General features: G+C 39.9%; 1 protein-coding gene across 4 annotated transcripts in view; it reads left to right on the top strand.

Annotated features, from left to right (window-relative positions):
• FAM135A (family with sequence similarity 135 member A) overlaps positions 1-21,534 on the top strand; it is a 165,484-nt gene that overhangs the window by 54,339 nt on the left and 89,611 nt on the right. For all 4 annotated transcript variants that reach the window (XM_088471165.1, XM_088471157.1, XM_088471177.1 and 1 more), the window contains exon 4: positions 17,129-17,208. In XM_088471165.1, the coding sequence (XP_088327291.1) occupies positions 17,129-17,208 (80 nt within the window). The remainder of the gene's footprint in view (positions 1-17,128; positions 17,209-21,534) is intronic.

The raw sequence follows: 21,534 nt of genomic DNA on the forward strand, positions 1-21,534 counted from the left end.
TGCAGCAACCTGACGAGGTCGTCAGGTTGGCCTGCATGTCAGCCCGATGAACGAGGATGACGAACGACCCGCGGGAACGCGCGTCGTCGTCATCGTTCATCTTTTTTGTGTTAAACATGGACGATAAAGTGGACGACTGAACGATAACGATATCGTTATCGTTCAGTCGTCCACTTTAATCGCCCAGTGTGTACGCACCATTACTCTCCTCCTGTGTAAAAATAGACTAAAAGCTGCATGGCTATTTTGGCTCTCAGGTTGTAGCTAACAAATTGTAAAGTATTTGTTTGTACTATCCAGGAATCATGATAGCAATCAATATATTTGTTTGTGTTTTGAAAGTTGTCATAATTTAGATTTTGCAGCTCTATTCATTGCCTGTCACATGCTGAAATAACTAAATTATGAGACTTCAAACTAAAACACCCATCGCTTTTAAAAATTAATTTTACTACTTGTATACCTATGTTTTTGTTGGTCACTCCTTTTTAGAATTATATGTACTGTGTATGCAATTAATAGGTTTTAACCACTTTTTTTACTCTGGATAATAAATACAGTTCTAAGGTGTGAATAAAATATCTCTTAGAGACCTGATTACAGTAATAAAGAAAACTTAAGGTGCGCATACACACATCGAATTTTTGAACGATTATCGTTAACGATATCAATAGTTCAAAAAATCGTTCACTTTCTAAGTTAAAACGATGAACAATTATCGTTCATGCGCGTTCACGTTTGTAGTTCAGTCAGACTGACCAACTCAACGATTTTCATTAAGGGAATATGCTAAAATTGTTTGTAGTTAAAAAAATCGTTCATTACATTTAGTAAATGAACGATTTTAGCAAATGATTTTCGTTAATTTTTCCCTTAAAAAAATGAACAAATACTTTGCTAAAATCGTTAATTTACAAAATCGTTGTGTGTGTGTATGCAGCTTTAAAATTACTTTTGTGTAATAATATTCACTTGAGACATTTCTCGGTTGTGGCACTTTCAGTATTTCATTTTGTATGATGTTCCTTTTAATGGTAAAATATCATTCAAATTTCATTGTCATTTTTATATTAATAAAGTGTGGTGCTCTTTGTAGTATTTATTTTTCTTTAATGATTTAAAGTTGTTTGTGTATGTTTTCTGTTCATTGCCGAAAGATCATATCTTTTACTGCAGCACTGAAATGTTCTCTCTGTCCCATGGGCAAAAGTATGAATATTTTCCACCAAATGTTATGAGAGGTTGTAACACTGCTCCTATTATTGTTAGTTGCCTTCTGCAGTTTTCTAGCATGTTAAATTATTTACAGAAGAATGTTTTGTGATCTCTTACTTCAGATTGTTTTAAATTATAAAACAACTGTTAAATGTCACGAAAGGTGTTAAGTTGCAGAACACCACAACATAAGTATAAATATCATATGTGCTGCTAAAATGGTAGCTGGAAAGCCTTTTGGAAATGATAGCAATTTGTCCTGTTGGTTACAGTATATCAGCTTTCTTCATAAAGAGTGCATACCATGAGTAAAATAATAGTGTTGTGATAAAAGATACAATTACAACCCCATATCTTAACAAAGTTCTAGGCAATTGCCAGGTTTTGGTCAGTTATTGTTGATTTGATTTGTATGGTACTTTGAAAAATAATTTATAGGCATTGATATATTTTATGTGGATTGTATTATCATTTGTAACACTAGTACAATATGGGTTGGGTATGGGAGCTCGGTACTCAGGATTCCAGCTGTCAAAAGACTGACAGTGGCATCCCAATGCTGAGAATTCTGACAGGGGATACGGAAGTATACGAACCCTTCATCCTCTAACCCTTCCCTCATTTCTGCACCCTAACCCTACGTACCCCGCACCCTAACCCCCCCTTTCCGGTGGCGCCTAATCCTAACCCTTAGCCTCAATGCAGCTAAGGGCGCCCGCTATAATTACGATCGGGCTGTCGGGATCCCAGCATCTGCATCTCCACTCATGTCGGGATCCCGGCGCCGGGCTTCTGTCCTCTGTTCGAGATTCCTGTGTCGGGATTTCATCAGCCGGCATCCAGATGGTAGGTAATGTAACTACATTCCGTACAATACACCTGAAAATAACCCATTCTCTTCAATTACATAGAAGATTACCAAGATGGTAGTATTTAGGTGCTTGTTAGGGCTGTTGTTCTACAGCAGCTGCTAAAAATCAGGAGTAGTCAACTACAATTAAGACCATAAAAATATAGCAAAAATTGCAGCGCTTGGATAGAGTACATAAATTACATAATAACAGTTGGATTGTCTGAAAAACAGCTCAATATTTAATAAAAATAAAATAAGAGTAAATAGCAAGACAACAATATTAGCAAAAATAGTTAAAAAATCAATCACATAAGTCGCATAATACAAGAACCAATACATAAATAACTGCTTGTTCCTATTAAATAATTGGACTTAGCTGGAAAATTAATAATTAGGAAGTCCTTTTGTGTAAATGCTCAGGTTCACCGCTGGAGGAAATGTCCTATGCCGGTAGCAATAATACTTCAAGATGGTAAATCCTCACCAGGTATGTATCTTTAGTTGAGCCTCATCTACAGGTTGTAGAAATTCATAAATGTCCAGGAGTCCAAACTTGTTTAGTGGATAGTCCATTATTGGTCCAAGCGTTCAGCAATAATAGGGTGGTTCTTGAGAGCGAGTAGGAGGAAACACCTGACTCGTTTCGCTGCTATCCCTTGCCACTTTATCAAAGGTGACTTGATGTACAGCCTCACTAGGTTTATGTAACCTTTTTAATGAGCATCTTGTTCTCACCTGATAGACACTCCATCTAATTAAAATCATTTACATATAAAGCATTGTGAACATATACTGTAGAAAGAGGCAGTCTTAATATAGAGACTTAAGTTTTAATAAATAGCGGACTACTAAAAAGACGAAATTCATATCTCATAATGTAATAGAATGAGACTTCCGGCCAATGGAACGCAAACGTGGTCACGTGACATCCATTCCATGGACCCCCGGGACGCCCTATTATTTCCGATATCAATTATTTAACCTCCAATCTCTCATTATGTTGAATCATTTTTACAGCCCCTGGTTTCTTCATTGAGGTCCCAAATGACACCACACATTTTTTAAACAAAATTAGAGCTATAGTATGGAAGTAGTCTTATGCCTTCCTTACTTTAGATGTACAAAGTTTATACATATTATGCCACATGATTTGGATTTATGAGCCATTGCCACCATATTGGAAGCTTATGGGGACCTCATGGAAAAACATAGAGCCTTTATTTTGAACTCTTTTATTTTGAAACACAACTATTTTCTTATTCTGGACAGTTTCTTCTTACAGGTGATGTGTACGGCCATGGGAACCAGGTTTGCGCTTAGTTATGCCAACCCCTAAATGGGTGAGGTAAAGGACCGACTCCGGTGGGGGGGGGGGGGGGCGACTTTGGCGCTCACCTTATTCTCTATGGCCGTTACATAGATGATCTTTTTATTATTTGGGATGGGGACCTTACATCTTTTCACTCTTTTGTCACTTACCTCAAGTCAAACCCATATAATCTTTATTTTACATATTCTTTTCACTGTTCCCGAATTAACTTCTTGGACCTGACCCTAGAAATTAAGAACGATAAAATCTGTACCTATAATTATTCTAAAGAGGTTGGCAGTAATGCCTACTTACACTATAGTAGTGCACACTATCCCCTTTGGAAAAATAACTTTCCTAAGGGTCAAGTGCTCGTCTCAGAAGGAACTGTCTGATTTGATGTCCTTTGAGACAGAAGCAAAACCAATGATGGAAGCTTTCTTTGGCTGAGGATACCCAGAACAATTGGTGAGAAAAGCTTTTGAAGAGGTCAGGAACCTAAATAGGAATGATCTTTTGGTTCAAACTATAACAAACAACAATAGGAACCCTGAAAGAGATATTGAATTTATTTCAATGTATAATAGTCGATGTACAGAAATTAAGATAATTATTCAGAATTATAATATTCTCAAATAGGACAATATTTTACGTGACGTTTTACCTTATAAGCCATGTTTTATTTTCCGTAAGAATAAGTCCCTTAAGAATCTATTAGCTCCGAGTTATTTGGAATGTTTAGAGGAACAATATAAAGGTTCAACTAGATAAACAAAGTTGCTCCAAAAAACGACAAAAGGATTCTATAAGTGTGGTAAAAATAGATGCACTACTTGTAATTATGCACGGAATCGAACCCTAATGATTACCCTATAGGGGAAGATAAACCGTATGTCATTACTAACTTTATTAATTGTGATACATCTTATGTCATATACATGTTAACTTCCCATATTCCCATCTTGCTACATGCTCATTCGTTCCCATCTACCCCATCTGTGTCAACCCAGTTTGTCTTCCCCCACCTTTTTAGAATGTAAGCTCTCATGAGCAGGGCCATCTACCCTCTTGTGCTTCTCCTTACTATAGTGTAATTTACTTCTTACTCACCACTAGGACACCTAACACTTGGTTGCTTATGCTCTGTTGCTTATCTGGGTGATATGGTCACTAATGTAGCAATATATATTATCCATGTCCTGTATTGTATTGTTCTGTAAGTCACTTGTATACAATTTGTTTTTGTACTTTGTAAGGCGCTGCGGAACACTTGTGGCGCCATATAAATAAATGCTAATAATAATAATAATAACTTGTGGTGCAATTTGAAACATATCGGCAGAACAACACGCCCACAGAAAACATGATTTTTAGAACATCACAGAAACATATTGAATAAAGTCCATACTCCTAGTGTATCGAAGCATTATAAGGATTTCCATAATGGGGACCCCAAATGTCTTAGTATCTTAGGTTAAGAACATATTCCAGTAACTCAACGTTGAGGGGATCGATATAGGAATCTTAGTGGACAGGCAGTATTCTGGATGTTCATAATAAAAAGAAGTGTTGAATGAATCAGTGGAACTAAATTTAATCATATAATTGTGTATTATTCCTGCTGCTACATAAGCTATTTAGATCTTGAATGTTTAATATGCTAATTCTCCTTTTTCTTCCCTTGTTTTATATTTCCAATGGTCCCCTTTAAGACTAATGGATTATTGTCATCGTGACAACCTAACACATCCCTTAGATAGATAGGAAGGGAAGAAATAGTGAGCGCACTTGCGGTTCACGGACCGGAAATCACATGGGGACTGTGTACTCCATCCACCTTGTTGGTGGATGATAAGCAGAGTTGCCACGGCGACGCCTTGACTGGTATCAGCCTCGGATTCTGTTTTTTTTTCCTACGGAGGGGGCTTATGTTCTGCGGATTCACACCCTGATTCCTCCTAATGTGGTGGTTGATTATAGCCAAAGGTAGATTATAGAATAGATGGCGGTACATGGAACGGATTTCAAGTGACTGCGCTTGCGTTCCATTGGCTGGAAGTCTCATTCTGTTACATTTTGAGATATTAATTTTGCCTTTTTATAAGTCCATTATTTATTAAAACTGAAGTCCCTATATTAAGACTGCCTCTGAGTCTAATAAGCACTTTATATATGTTCACAATGCTTTTTATGTAAATGATTTTTAATTAGGTGGATTGTCTGTATCAGGTGGGAACCAGATGCTTATTAAGGAGTGTATATAAACCTAGTTAGATTGTACATCAAGTCCATGTTATAAAGCTGCAAGGGACAGTGAAACGTGTTTACTCCTACTCGATATCAAAAACCACCCTATTATTGCTGAACGCTTGGACCAATACTGGACGACTATCAACTAAACAAGTTTGGACTCCTGGACATTTATGAATTTCTACAACCTGTGTATGAGGCTCCATTAAAGACACCGCATACCTGGTGAGGATTTACCCTCTTGGAGTATTACTGCTACCGGCATAGGACATTTCCTCCAGCGGTGAACCTGTGGTAACTACCAATTAAGTGGACTGGGCCCTTACACAAAAGGAGTCTCTAATTATTAATTTTCCAGCAAAGTCCAGTTATTTAATAGGAACAGGCAGTTACTTATGTATTGGTTCTTGTATTATGCGACTTATGTGATGAAATGATTTGTAACTATTTTTATTAATATTGTTGTCTTAAGCCATTTACTCTTATTTTCATTAAATATTGAGCTATTTTTCCTACAATCCAACTGTTATTATGTAATTATGGCCCTCATTCAGAGCCGTACGCTCTGAGCAGAGCGCACGCTCTGAATGAGGGCCGGGCTCCATGAAAATAGAGCGTCCTCCTGGACGCTCGTATAGCTGTGGGTCACCACCCACAGGCTATACGAGCGTGCATTGTGATGGCCGCGATGGTCGTGACCATCGCGACCATCGAAATTGCGAGCCGGAGCCTGCGGTTGAGGTTTTCAACCGCATGCTCCGGAGTGATTTTGACTCTATCAGAGCCAAAATCACTCCCACTGACATCACTAGTGATGTCAGTGGGCCGGCTTTTGACGGGAGGCGTTCCCGTGGGAACGCCCCTGTCAGGGAGGCACGCCCACCAAAGGGGGCGTGCTGTCAATCAACATTGACAGCACGCCCCCTTTGATCGGACACAACGAGCGAAGGACTTTCCTTCGCTCGTCGCGTCTGGCGCATGCGCACGACGGAGCTCCCTCTGTCGTGCGCATGCTCAGTCCATAACATCGACCCACTTGCGAGCGGACAGCCGCTCGCGAGTGGGTCTGAATCAGGCCCTATGTTCTCTATCCAAGTGCTGCTATTTTTGCTGTATTTTTCAACCACATGTCAAGTATGTTTTTAGATATGCAGGGTCAATTGCCAATGATTATAAGATATTTCAAAACAAAGTATAGTTGTCTATACATACGTGTTAAAGCTGAACTACCACCTAGGGAGGGATCAGAGCATTATAAATCCTCTCCCTGAAGCCCAAGGGGCTGATCTGTGCTGGTTTTCATGGTCAGAAAACCAGGGCTGTGGGACATTTTGGTGGTGGTTTGAGTTGGAAGGACATTGTGGCTTCTCATCGGCCCTCCTGCTCAGATAGCTGCCCTGCATCCATTTTAGAACAGTGTACAGAAATATTCAACTTTAGCTTGTAGGGTAGCTTTGTGATAGATCTCCTTTTCATAAACTCTTTATAAAGACTAATTGGCAACATCCAGGATCTGATTGGAAATAGTCACTTGCCTGTGACACTCCCTAAGACCTTTCTTGTGCAGTAGGCCATAGTTGGGTTTTCCACTTTTCAGTGTTCTTATTTGGAAACCTGTTTTTTTTATTTATTTTGTTTTCACATGCACAATATATGTGTCTTTTTTAGTATTAATAACTACCGTTAAAAAAAGTGCATGTCAACAAAGTTGTGTTTTTTTTTCATCCTCACCCTGCTCACCGTTATGTGCATAAACATACAGTACTGGAGACTCTTTACATAGAACAGAAAATATCTTTACTGATGTGCTAATAGAGTGTCTTACCCTAGCCTACAATAATCGGGGCCGATATGCCAATTTCCAACTGTTTAGCCCATGGCAAACAGTAGGGCCAAAGCCATTGACATCGGATCCCAATATAGAAAATGCTGCACAACATTTGTCAGGCCAGACGGTAAATTATCAGACTGAAAATATAGTGTGTACAGAATTACGACCATTGGGTTCTGATTCCTGCCAATATTTAATGTTAAAACAATGTACAGTATATCATTCAGTATATTTACCTGATAGATAATCGGCCAAAGCTCAAAATTGCAAAATAAAGATTATTTATTTGATTTTTTTTTTTAGGAATGTTCGGTCTGTCACATCGTCATTCTGCAGATATCTCTTAAATCTCACCAGTGTATGATAATTATTGTTAGTCTGGGGACAATCGTCTTTGCTGCAGTCGCACGAAACAGCTCCACTTGGCGTACCTGATCCCATGAGACTCTGCTAGCACCGGGACTCTTTTTTTTTTTTTTTTTTTTACTTTTTTTTTACTTTTTTTTTTTCTTAGCCAAAAGCGCATCTAAGTCGCAGTGCGATACGACTAGCATGCACCAGGATTAATTTGATATGTGGCACTTGTATATGAGAGTGGTGTTAGATTATGTTTAGACATCAAAACAGACCTTCGTAATGCTACCAATTTGACATGAAAACTCCAGTCAATTGGTGGTGGTTTCCGGCTGGTTCTAAGTGATGCCAATCCTGCCACTTCGTAAATGTAGCCCCTTGTCTGTGTTTTATTACAGTGTTTGTATTTATGCTTTGTACTCTTGTGACGCTTACTGTGTGTGGTGCATTGTATTTATACTATTTACAGTAGTGCACTAAAAATGGAAGCTCTGACAATTACATAGACCAGTGGTATTTATGGTTATTTATTTATGATTATATATATATATATATATATATATATATATATATATAGACAAACAAGTGCAACTCTGTCTACCTCTACATAACTGCACCTAATGATGAGAGGTAAGGACATTTATTTCATTTAAGAATTTTTCTGAATTTCTGAATAAGAAACTTTTGGCCTAGGGGTGCTATGAAAAATGCTGATACTCTAGGGTGGTGTAATTCAAGAAATTTTAGGAACCACTTATGTACACAATTCTGCCATCACTAAGACATGTTTTCCCCAAGCTAAAGCCTGACTGAACAGTCTTCAATTAACTCACACTTTAGTCAGATCTATTGCTATATTAACAATATCTGCCTTCAAAATGTAGCATTGGAAAATATCCAAGCCTTGCCTAGTGCTTGAATAAGTTTAAATACACAACAATTAAAATGTATTCAATTGTGTTTAAGAAGATATAAAGTAGTCACAATACTGAAAAAGATATAACAAATATAGACACAGTCAAAGATTGCAAATGTATAGAATAAAACAAATTGGTTTAAAACAAATTATTAACATACTTTGGAGTTATGTATGGTAACCTGTTGCCTGAGAATACCAGGGAAGACTATACACTTGTTCCATTACAGTTATCATACTTTTTGTGTAATCCCTTTTGTGAGTCCCTGAGACAACTCTTCCATGGAGTTCTTGGATAGATGGGATTTGCTAAACAGATGCTATCCCATTCATTGCTGCACATTTTGCTGACCTATGTAGCCCCTTGGAAAAACTGCATCATTTATTGCAACAGTTAGGGCCCATTATCCCAATCAGTAACTCAAATATAGAGGTTCTAGATTTCCTCATTTTCTGTGCATACTCTTTATAGCCTTTGAATAGTAGGCTCCTGATGGCCACATATGATCAGCTTGATTACCTACAGTTGAATATTTCTGTACCTCCTTGAAAAGTAAAGCTGTCACACATGGGGCATTACTTCCGTTTGAATCAATACTGATTGTCTCTCTAAAAACATGCATCTCTCATCAGGTTCATCCTTTGGTTTCTAACTATTGCTGGTGAGGTCACATAATACAGGGTACAATTTTGAACATTTGGGGCTGGATTCAATTAGCGGCGATAATATCGGACGATTTTGCAGATTTTTTTCGCCAATATTATCGCACCCGTGATAATAGGATAGAACGAAACAGGTGCAAAGTTTTCTCCATCTCAGACCAGGAGAAATAAAATGCAAAATCCTTATTTTTGCGTAAAAATGTGGGGGTTTATTTCAGAACCCTTTGGACACCCCCCTCCTAATGATAAATTACCCCCCAAAATTTTCATAAGTTGCGTACTTTGGTGAAAAACAACCGCGAAAATTTTGGGTGAAAAAAAAAAATTGTTGAAAATGATAGAAAGCTATTTTTTCTCCAGGAAATTACTTTTCCGCGTAAATAAGGTGTACGTTAAAATGGGTGCAAGTATATGTGTTGTAAAAAACATTTTTTATTTGTTTTTTGCAAAAATCAGCAGTTTTTGGCACTAATTGAATACGGCCTTTGGTGGGAGTTTCCACAAAAAAAAACCCAAAAGCAACAATCTGGTGCCTCCTGGCTTGAGTTTAAATTACCTGCGGATTATAAGGCAGCAATTGTTTGAATTCTAGGTAAACCTGGTATGGTACTTCCCTTCTTTCTTGTCCCCTTCTTTTCTTTCCTCCCTCCCCCCCATCCTTTCCCCCTTTTTCTGATTCAAGGTCGTGCAAGAGGCGGCCTTCAGCTGCCTCACTTTCTCTCATTATTATTTTGTCCACCTGGCTAGGGTTGTTGAGATGTCCCGACTACCTGCCTCTAAACAATGGCCGTTTATAGTGAGTCATGCAGCTACTGCACCATCCCATGTCCTATCCTGGATTGCCAAGTGTCCTCGTTCGGCATATGCTCCAGTGCTGGAAAAATGTAGGGACTCCCCTTTGTTTAGTCCAGACGCCTCGCTGCCTACTACTTTGTTGAGTAATCCTGATTTTTCTCCAGGCATCCCAGCTCCTAGTCTATCTTGCTGGTCCTCGGCGAGTGTTTCACATCTATTTATTTTAGTTACTGCAAATGGATTGCGGTCCTTCACAGATCTCCAGCAGACTTATTTTCTCCCACCGTGTTCATTCTGTGCCTACCTTCAGATGAGTCATTACATTACATCTCTTACTGCTGGTAGTCCGCGGTGGACCCCAGCTAAAGTTGAATCTCTCTGAGATAAGATGTCTTGGTAGAGTTTGTCACTGTTGTACCAATTGTGTCTTGACAACTCCACTACCTCTTTGCCTTCTTATGTTTCTGCTTGGCATGGCGAGTTAGTGGAAAAACTATTCCCAAATTTTTAGTTTTACTTTTGTTAGCTCCACCTTATTCCAAATCTTAGAGATTCAGTATAAGGTTCTGGCTAGGTGGTACAGGTGCCCCACGCGCATTCATCAGATGTTCCCAAATTTATCTGCCATGTGCTGGAGATGTGGTCAGATGTTGGGTTCTCCTCTCCACATTTGGTGCCACTGTCCAGTGGCAGACAGTTTGGCGGATAACAGGGCTGATCACTCGTCTCCCCTTACCTAATACGCCTGAGTTTTGGTTGCACAACCTAATGGATATTTCGCCATCTGGTAAATGCTGCGAGAGCGACTATACCCTGCTATTGGAGGTCCTTGTCTTGCCCTCCTGTCTCTCAGTGGTTCCAGGGAGTAGATCACCTTCCTCTGATTTTACGGCACCTAGTATAATTTGTTGAGTTTTAAGGAGACTTCAGAATATGGTAGACACATTACCCTCTAACCCCCCCCAACCCGCTCATGATACCTTTATTAGCACCGTTGACTTTTCCTTCCTTCTCCCCCTTTTTCTACTTCTCTTTATTCTTCTTCCCTCTTCTCGCTCTACTTTACTTTTATTTTCCATATTGTTTTACAATGTATCTATTTCTCTTTCGTTAACAATGCAGTGCATACGGAAAGTATTCACAACGCTTCACTTTTTCCACATTTTGTTATGTTACAGCCTTATTCCAAAATGGAGTAAATTAATTTTTGTCCTCAAAATTCTACACACAATACCCCATAATGACAACGTGTAAAAAAGTTTTCTTTTTGAGATTTTTGTAAATTTAATAAAAAAAAAAAAACACTAAGAAATCACATGAACTGTAAGGGGGTGCTTTCTTTTCCCTCCTTCCTTGTTTATGCTTATTCTGCTTTGTTTTGTACACACAGGCAATTGCCAGTTTAAGAGCCGTATTAAATTTGAGCGGTGCCGCGATACTTTTCCGCCTCCCAGACTTTTTGCCTACATCGCGTGTTTTGTAGGCGGAAAAGTATCGCGCACGTTCCCGCGTATCCCCGTATTCAATTTCAAAGTAGGCGAAAATGGGACCCAGCGAAACTTGAACAGGTGGAAAGTACTGTCAGATTTGGGGAAATCAGCCTGACACCCCCCAAAAGATGCTCTGACATTGGGGGTTAGCTATGGTTACCCCTGATTTGGCTTGCTGAAGGTATTTGATGTTTTTAAACTGGCTCAATAGCTGCTAAATAGCGTTTTTGTATAAGTGGTGCAGAATATTATTCAGCAGTATTTTTTGCAGAAAATAACTTATCCCAGCAAATTTGGGGTACTTGAAAATGGGGGCCAGCATATTTTAAAGTTGCTAAAGTTAAGTTGAAAAAATTGTGCAAAAATCCACCTGCCGCAAGCACCTGCAATGAAAAAAACACCTGGGGCATACTTGGGGACACCCCCAGAGTATAGTGTACTAGTTCTTTAACTTTGTCCCCCTTTTTTTTTTTTTTTTTTGCCCCCCAAATTCAAAGTGATTTTTTTGGGGTGTCCTTAAGTGTGTTTGTTTTTTAATTTTGACGCAGTTTACCTTTGGGGGACTGTCTGAAGGCTGCACGGGGGTTCCCGAAACGTTGCACCCCAAAACCCCAATTCTGCAAAACCCCAACTCTTTTTTCCGCCTGCTATTCATAGGCGAAACAAGGCGGAAAGTCTTTCAAATTGAATATGGCGATACTTTTACGCCTGGCGACATGACTTCATCGGCGAAACTTTTCCGCGGATTCTGGCTTTTTCGCCTCAAATTGGATACGGGCCTAAACCTAATATATCTGAAGCAAATATTCTATTTTTCATTAAATAACTAACAACCGGTTACAAGTAATATATGTATATGAACTCGCAAAGTGTTTAACCAGAATTATATACCTTTTAAGTCGTTTGGATAATTTCATTTGAATAAAAGTATTGCACACAAGATGTGATAAAGTAAAGTGTTTTTATATTCATCAAGTCAATTCTCATAAAACAGTATTTAAACTTAACAATACTAGTTAAAATACAATATAAACGATACAAAGATTATAAGAGAGGGAGAGAGAGAGAGACCAAGAGAAAGGGAGAGAGAAAAGTGTATGAGAATGTGGATGCGTGGGGGTGGGATGGCAAATGTGCTTTTGTCCAAACCTCATGGCACAAGGATAACCTCCATTTTGAAAACTCCCATAATACACTCCATTTTGAATGTAAGAAAACTCACATTGAAGACTCCCATAATGCCATGTTCTGTAATACCAATATAATGCATCCAGTAAATCACATATCTATCCATATATCTCCTCAATACTATCTCATAAATATGTAAACTGGATATTGTCTGCAGATTGTTATACTATATTCACACACCACAACTGTGTGATATCTTTGGACAAAACATTACATTATATTGTATTTCAGTATCTAATATAGCCATCTTATTCAATGGGGGAAAGTGGAGGAGAATATCATATGTAATGCCATTGTCTAACCAACATAGTGGCAGCCATATTCAACAAACTGCAGACTCCATCTTGGTATGTGGGGGTCATCCTTATCCCATGCAAAGCTGTTATTCAACTTCCATGATATAACAAATAATACACATTCCTCTTCTAATACTGCCAGCATCCACCAAGATCTAAGACCATGCTATTGTAAAACCACATGTACAAACGGCAGTCTCCATCAAACACATGGTTCAATGGGGGAGCACATGGACTTCCTTTGTTTACAAGCCTCATGCTGGCAGCCATATTGACTGCAGACTCCGTTACACACGGTTATTACTTATAACAAACCTAATTGTACTATACAATCCCAAAACTATGATAGTAAATAACTTCGCAATATTATCATAATGTGGCTAGTAATACACAACTCTTATAGAACTACAATTCCTAGCTGATTTCAACCTGAAATATACACATTCCATAGACTATACTTTCTGAAATATTGTATAATGGAATCTGGTTGAAATATTGTAAACTATCAGTGTATAGTACTTATGAACTTATTACAAGGTAATTGACCACTACAGAATTACGGATTCCTTCATCACCGCTGATATCAAACTCAGGGGTCTAGTTACTAAGCAGTGTTATGAGACTGCCATCTCACAGGCTGTGTTTGAAAAATGACAGTTGGGAGCTGATTGGCTGGCACCTTATCACAGACTAATCACTTTTCACTCTGTCTCCTAACACTGCTTAGTAAATAGACCCCTGAAATATATATTCTACAGCAAACAGCTCCACCCCAACTCTAACTACAACTTATTAAGTAACTGTAGCCTCCATTCAACACATGGCAGTGACAAAGACTATACTATAAATCGCTTTACCAAATCACTGCAAACTTGTTACATATTATCTTACCTTAGCTATCCATTTTACTAACTACAGTAGACATTATTACACAATATCATAACCATCATCATGTAAGCCATAACCATATTTTTAACCAAAGCCATGTCCTTAGTAAGTAGCTATATACTCAGATACTTAGCATCTTTTCCAGGTGTTTGTAGCTCCATTGTTGTGGAATGGCTATCAGTCAGAGAGTGGGCATATCTTTCTGGGTCTTCCTCCAAGTGAATGTGCCAGCCTGTGTCTTTGTGTGAATCCCAGCCTGTGACTCTGTAGAGTCCCATCCTCCTGTGAGGTGTGTTCAGGAAGGGAATATCCTATTGGTCAATTGAAACTAATGCTTAGTTGAAACTTGTGGGCTATTCTAAGCCTTCCTGTGTTTAGACTATGTGTGAGGCTAGCTATGGGTAAACAAATGCTAATTAGATTGTAGTTTAAGTTGGCTATGTCTATTCATAAACTGGTTTCTGTGTTACCTATAGTCACTTTGATACGTGACCTTAGCTGTATCTAAAATAAGTAATTAATATTAATATATATATATGGTTTTAATATATTCTACATATATGGTGATATTTTAATATACACACTGTAACATGTACATAAGTATTCACGGCCTTTGCCATGAAGCTCAAAATTGAGCTGAGGTGCATCCTGTTTCCACTGATCATCCTTGATATGTTCCTACAGCTTAATTTGAGTCCACCTGTGGTAAATTCAGTTGATTGGACATGATTTTGAAAGGCATACACCTGTCTATATAAGGTCCCACACTTGACAGTGCATGTCAGAGCACAAACCAAGCATGAAGTCCAAGGAATTGTCTGTAGACCTCGAGACAGGATTGTCTTGAGGCACAAATCTGGGGAGGAGTACAGAAAAATATCTGCTGCTTTGAAGTTTCCAATGAGCACAGTGGCTTCCATCATCCGTAAATGGAAAAAGTTCGGAACCACCAGGACTCTTCCTAGAGTTGGCCGGCCTTCTAAACTGCGCAATCGGGGGAGAAGGGCCCTAGTCAGGAGGTGACCAAGAACCTGTTGGTCTCTCTGTCAGAGCTACAGCATTCCTCTCTGGAGAGAGGAGAAACTTCCAGAAGGACAACCATCTCTGCAGCAATCCACCAATCAGGACTGTATATTAGAGTGGCCAGACTGAAGCCACTTCTTAATAAAGAGCACATGGCAGCCCACCTTGAGTTTACCAAAATGCACCTGAAGGACTCTCTGGTCTGATGAGACAAAGATTTAACTCTTTTTGGCGTCAATGCCAGGTGTTATGTTTGGAGCAAACCAGGCACTGCTCATCACCAGGCCAATGCCATCTCTACAGTGAAGCATGGTGGTGGCAGCATCATGCTGTGGGGATGTTATTCAGTGGCAGGAACTGGGAGACTAGTCAGGATAGAGGGAAAGATGAATGCAGCAATGTACAGACATCCTGGATGAAATCCTGCTCCAGAGCGCTCTTGACCACAGACTGGGGCGACGGTTCATCTTTTCAGCAGGACAACGACCCTAAGCACACAGCCAAGATATCAAAGGAGTGCCTTCAGGACAACTCTGTGAATGTCCTTGAGTGGCCCAGCCAGAGCCCAGACTTGAATCAAATTGAACATCTCTGGAAAGATCTGAAAATGGCTGTGCACCAACGCCTTCCAACCTGATGGAGCTTGAGAGGTGCTGCAAAGAGGAATGGGCAAAACTGCCCAAAGATAGGTGTGCCAAGCATGTGGTAGCATCATATTCATAAAGACTTGGAGCTGTAATTGCTGCCAAAGGTGCATCAACAAAGTATTAAGCAAAGGCTGTGAATACTTTATGTACGTGTGATTTTTTTTTTTTTTTTAGTTTTTTTTTTTTTTTCATTAAATTTGCAAAAATCTCAAAAAAAACTTTTTACACGTTGTCATTATGGGGTATTGTGTGTAGAATTTTGAGGACAAAAATTAATTTATTCCATTTTGGAATAAGGCTATAACATAACAAAATGTGGAAAAAGTGAAGCGTTGTGAATACTTTCCGGATGCACTGTGTATTGTACTGTGACGGCAATACTTTTTACAGCCGCATGTGGATGTTTGGTTTACTTGTTTGCTCTGTGTATCTGCATGCTATTTATTTGCAATGTGTTCTAATATGGGCCATCTTCGACCATATGTATGTTGTACTGATTTGGATCCAATAAAAATAGATTGTACAAAAAAGAAACCATTATTGTGCCTGATGATATGGCTTTTCTACAATTGATCACGATTCCAGGTAAAATTTCTTTAACAAAGTTTATGCATCAGTCCAGAGTCTCCACAGGAAGGAATTGTGTACAGGAACAATGGGGTTTATGCAGCAGTGGTGATGCTTTTAACCATGATAAAGCCGTAATGGTGGTATTTGTATCTACGAGGAATCAGTGGTGGCGTTTGTACTCCTATTATTCTTGCAGCTCAAATGTCCAAATGGGCAGAGCAGGGGGTTGCGGTTGTAAAAGTTTTTTAATCAAAATTATATTTTGATGACTGATTTATTTTTTATCACAATTATCAAGTTACCAATAACCATGTGAATTGCAATTGCACATTGTGTGCTCTGTCCAGTGTGCGCCATGTACAATGGGATTAACTTGGTGCCAAATAGAACTCATCCTGGTTACAACATTCAGTGAATCCTATTTTATGGGGATTAATGGGAAAAGATCGATAATGTCACTGTTTGTAACATAGGGAAGAAATTCAGCCTTTTAACAAACTTATTACATGTGGAAAAATTGCAACAAACCTACATTTTACCAACATATATAGAAATGTTAATGGTTAATGCTATTCTATTGAGCCTAAATGTTTATTTTTAATGTTAATATAAATGTGGAGAGATTTCAGTATGCAGACCATACAATGCAAACTAGCCAACAGGGGAGGAGATGACTGCCAGATAGTTGGAGAACCTCCATACAGTGCACAATGTATGAAAGCATTAGCCGTTCAATCCAAATAGTCTTTCAGACATTTTCAGGCTGTTCGTTCACTTACCGAAGAATGTAAAAATGCACTTTATTCTTTAGTTTACTAGAATTTGTTTGTCTAATTTCAGATTTTATCAGCTGCGAGCATCTATGAAAATCCCTCCCCGAATTCCTCACAGAATAGAAGCAAGTCTGTTACGTGTGACGGGTATGCATTTTTATGTGAAGTTTTGTATTTCTGACAGTAAGTTTTCTCATCTGACTCTCCAAAATACTTTTTTTTTATGGGAGGAGAGAGGTGTTTTTTGTTTTTTTTTCATTAAAAAGTCAAATACTTATTAAAGTTGGGAATGAAGTTGTAAAATGTGTCCATGTTTAGTTTCTGTTAAAACAATTTTATTTCACATGCAGATTTAATTATAGTCAACCTATACCTGATTGTTGCCCACATGCTTAATAGTTGACTCGTAATTAATTTTAGTAATTTTAATAATCACTAGAAATAGTATTGTATCAGATTGTGAAAATGACACTTTATGTGTTTATAGATTTTGTTACGGAAATTTGAAATAAGACACTGAGAAATAATGTTGGTGAAAGATGCATTTACCCTGACTGGCTGCGTACATGGTTTTACCATTTGTGTACAACGTTTAATGCAATAGAAACACCAATTACATACAAATGTGTCCACACACACTTATCCTCAAAGTGCGCCAAATAGTCTCGTTTAGCGCGCCACAGACGTTGCAACTTAGCTGCACCAAAACACTAATCCTAAATTTCTAGTACACTATAAGCAAAGTAAGAACCAATCTGCTTTAAAGTAGCATATACATTAAGTATATTTTATAAAATGATATGTAGTCTCTGATTGTTTGCTATCAGTAACTTCTACACTTGTCCACTTCTCCACTTTTTATACTGCTTGACACATTTCCCCTCTAGAATTACCATTTCACTTTAATCTCTACTATGGGGTACAGTTTTTTGCACCTCACTGCAAAAATGACTGAGTTCTAATGAGAATTGATTGGCAAAGTGAATAGAACGATAAAATGTAATCCTAAGTAAAACTACAATTTGTTAGTTTTCATTGTGAAAAAAGTCCTTTATCATTGTCATAATTAGCGAGTATAAATATAACCTAATTATGGGTTGGGTATGGGATCCCGGCGGTGAGAACACTGACAGCGGCATCCCGACAGTCAGAATCCCGATTAGGTAAGTGTACTAACCCTAACCCACCTTTCCTACAACATAACCATCCCTTAGTGCCTAAACCTAACCCTCCTCTCCTGTAGCCACACCCTCAATCGCGGGAGGGCGTCGTCTGCATCGTCGTTCTCTAGAGCAGGCTGCAGTGCAGCTGCTTGCCGGGCAGTCATCAAGGCTGTGACTGACCTGACCGACAGCCACACTGCACTGTCCACCCGCCTCTTGAGGATGGAGGAGTGGGAATTAGGAGCAGTACTGGTAGCCAGTATCTGCTCACCCCCTGCTGCATCCCGCTCCGGGCCCCAGAAGAGGGTCACCAGGCACCCACGGGTGTGCTGGGATCCTAGGATATTAATAAAAGTCCCCAATAGGAGCCGTTTTCCCGGAGGCTACAGCTCTGACCAGCTGCCACAGTTTACTTGGAGAGTAATGCTGGGTAGCTAGACGGCAAACTAAGTGACCGGGCAGGGTCTGGTTCGCTCTGTGAGCTCCGGTTTACCCTAAAGAAAAAGCTCATGTCCTTCTCATAATGCCAGACTTGCCACAGAGGTCGTGGTACTCTGATCTTCTGTCTATGATGACCAACCAACCGTGGAGACTTCCACTAAGAGAAGATCTATTGTCACAAGGTCCATTCCTCCATCCCAATTTACTTCAATTGGCTTTAACAGCGTGGCACTTGAGACTTGACTTTTGAGGTCAAAGGGATTCAGCCATTATCCAGACTATGTTACATGCTCGCAAGTCATCCACTTCTGATTTATTATAGGGCGTGGAATGCTTACATCCGGTTTCTGCTACCCAGTTTTGCTTGCCGCGTTTTCTTTCCTTTTTACAAGATGGATTATCCAAAGGCCTCTGCCTATATTCCTTGATGGGTCGGCCTTGTCTATATTTTTTCAGAGACGTCTGGCATCCATACTAGACGTCAGAACTTTCATGCAAGCAGTATTGATGGCCAGCCACCTTATGTTTCTCCAGTCCCGCCTTGGGACCTTAATTTTAGTTTTGGTTGCTTTTCAGCAGGCTCCTTTTGAGCCTCTTTAGAAGGTGGAATTAAAGTGGTTAACTTGGAAAGTAGTCTTTCTTTTGGCAATCGCCTCAGCTCGCAGTGTTTCGGAGTTGGCGGCTTTGTCAGTTAGTTTTCCCCTTTTGATTTTTCATAAGGACCGAGCGGTTCTCCGCACTCAGCCATCCTTTATTCCTAAGGTGATTTCACCTAAATCAGGAGATTGTCGTTCCAGTATTGCATCCACTTGATCCAGAGAGTCCTGTCTGGTTTCTGGATGTGGTACGAGCGCTCAGAATATTGGTGGATAGGGCTTCTGCCTTGCGTAAGACAGACAGCCTGTTAGTACTTTTGATGCCCATAAAAAAGGCTGGCCAGCTTCTAAGCAGTCTATTGCTCGTTTGTTTACTTCCACTATCAAGCAGGCCTATATAGCCTTGGGCGAGTCAGTACCTGATCACATTTGCACACATTTGACTGGCTGTGAGTGCTTCTTGGGCAGCTTGGCAGGGTGCCTCGATTGAGCAGTTGTGCAGGGCTGCCACCTGGTCATCCGTGCATACATTTACCAAATGTTGTCAGTTACTCACATTTGTGGCTAAAGATGTGAGCTTTGCTCACAAGGTTTTGCGTACAACATTGCATGTGCGTAATGTCCCTCCCTCCTTAAGGCTTGCTTGGGGAAGTCCCAACGTCCGTGCTTCCCAAATTGTATGAAAGAGGAAAAAAGATTCTTGGTCACTCACCGTAGAATCAGTTTCTTTGAGTCCATCTGGGAATCACTAAGTTCCCTCCCGGAAGTGTGTGATGGATTCTTATGTTCATCTCTTTTCTTCTCCTTTTGGCTTTGCTACTCAGATAACTGGAGAGCTAGAGAGATGGGAGTGTATATAAGGGAGCGGGAGTTTGTCAGTCAATTATTTTTAGTGACTACTCCTCGGCCCCTCCCTCATATCCAGCATCCGTGATTCCCAGATGGACTGAGAGAAATTGATTCTACGGTGAGTAACCCCGAATCTTGTTTTTTTATTATATAAAGGGGTCATAAATTATACCAATACTTTTTCCTAATGACTGGCCACACCCATTTGTGGGCCTATATTATTGTGTTCCTCTGTGGGCCCTTCATGCTCCAGTCTGCTACTGAAGTCTAATATTTACTGTCTGGATTCTGGAGTTCGAACTCCGACTGCTTTTGGGATTCCGGCACCGGTATATTACCACTAAGGCCCTAACCGTGTGGAGTTTGTATATTCTCCCTGTGCTTGTGTGAGTTTACAACAAAAATTAACCCTAGTGTGTAAGTATGTGTGTGTACATGTTGTAGGGAACAGGGGCGGGCTAACAGGGCCGTCTCCCGGAGCGCCGGCCCCTAGAGGGCTCCATTGAGTCCACTGGAAAAAAACTACTAATGGGGTCATAACCACTGGGGGCATTACCAAGGGGGCACTACTACTGGTGGCACTACTACTTGGTGCACTACTATAGGGGGCATTACCACTGTGGGCTTTACTAATGAGGGAACTGCATGGGGGGCACCACTACTGGGACCATTGTGTAAGGGGCATCACTGCTGTGGGCATTGTATAAAGGGCACTACTACTGTGGGCATTGTATTAGAGACACTACTACTGTGGGCCTTGTGTATAAGGGGCACCAACTGTGTGGCATAATTTGAATTGGGGATAATGTATTATAAAGGGAATTACTGTGTGGCACAATGTATTGTACAGGGCATTACTGCATGTGGCATAATGTATTATACAGGGCATTACTGCATGTGGCATAATGTATTATACAGGGCATTACTGCATGTGGCATAATGTGTTATACAGGTTATTACTACGTATGGTATAATATGTTATAAAGGCCATTACTATGTGTTACATAATGTGTTCTAAAGGGCATTACTGTGTAAGACATACTGTTTAAGGCGCTTTACTGCGCATGGCAATTATTCGCCATCAGGGTAGAGCTTGGGGGAAGCCCAACATCTCTGTAAGTGCTGGGCATGCCCACAGTGTGATGAATTGGGGTTGTTCCGCAAGGACACGTCCCCTCTCCATAAGCACGCGTGCTTTCGGCGTGCGCAGAGGAACGCTGTCTAAAAACAGTTATTTCTTTATTTTATGGGAGGGTGGATATACTCTTTGATAAAGCTCGCTGGACCGGAAGCGAAACACGTCAGAGGGTTGACACTAAATGCTACTATTTGCTCTTAACTTGCCGGACATATTTCAAGGATTGTCTCTGATCCATGAGAGCCGTCAGTGCTGCATTCAATACGCGCTGTGAGTATGCTGCACT

Source organism: Taudactylus pleione, unplaced genomic scaffold (genome assembly GCF_031769625.1).
Source record: "Taudactylus pleione unplaced genomic scaffold, aTauple2 ptg000015l, whole genome shotgun sequence".
Taxonomy (NCBI): domain Eukaryota; kingdom Metazoa; phylum Chordata; class Amphibia; order Anura; family Myobatrachidae; genus Taudactylus; species Taudactylus pleione.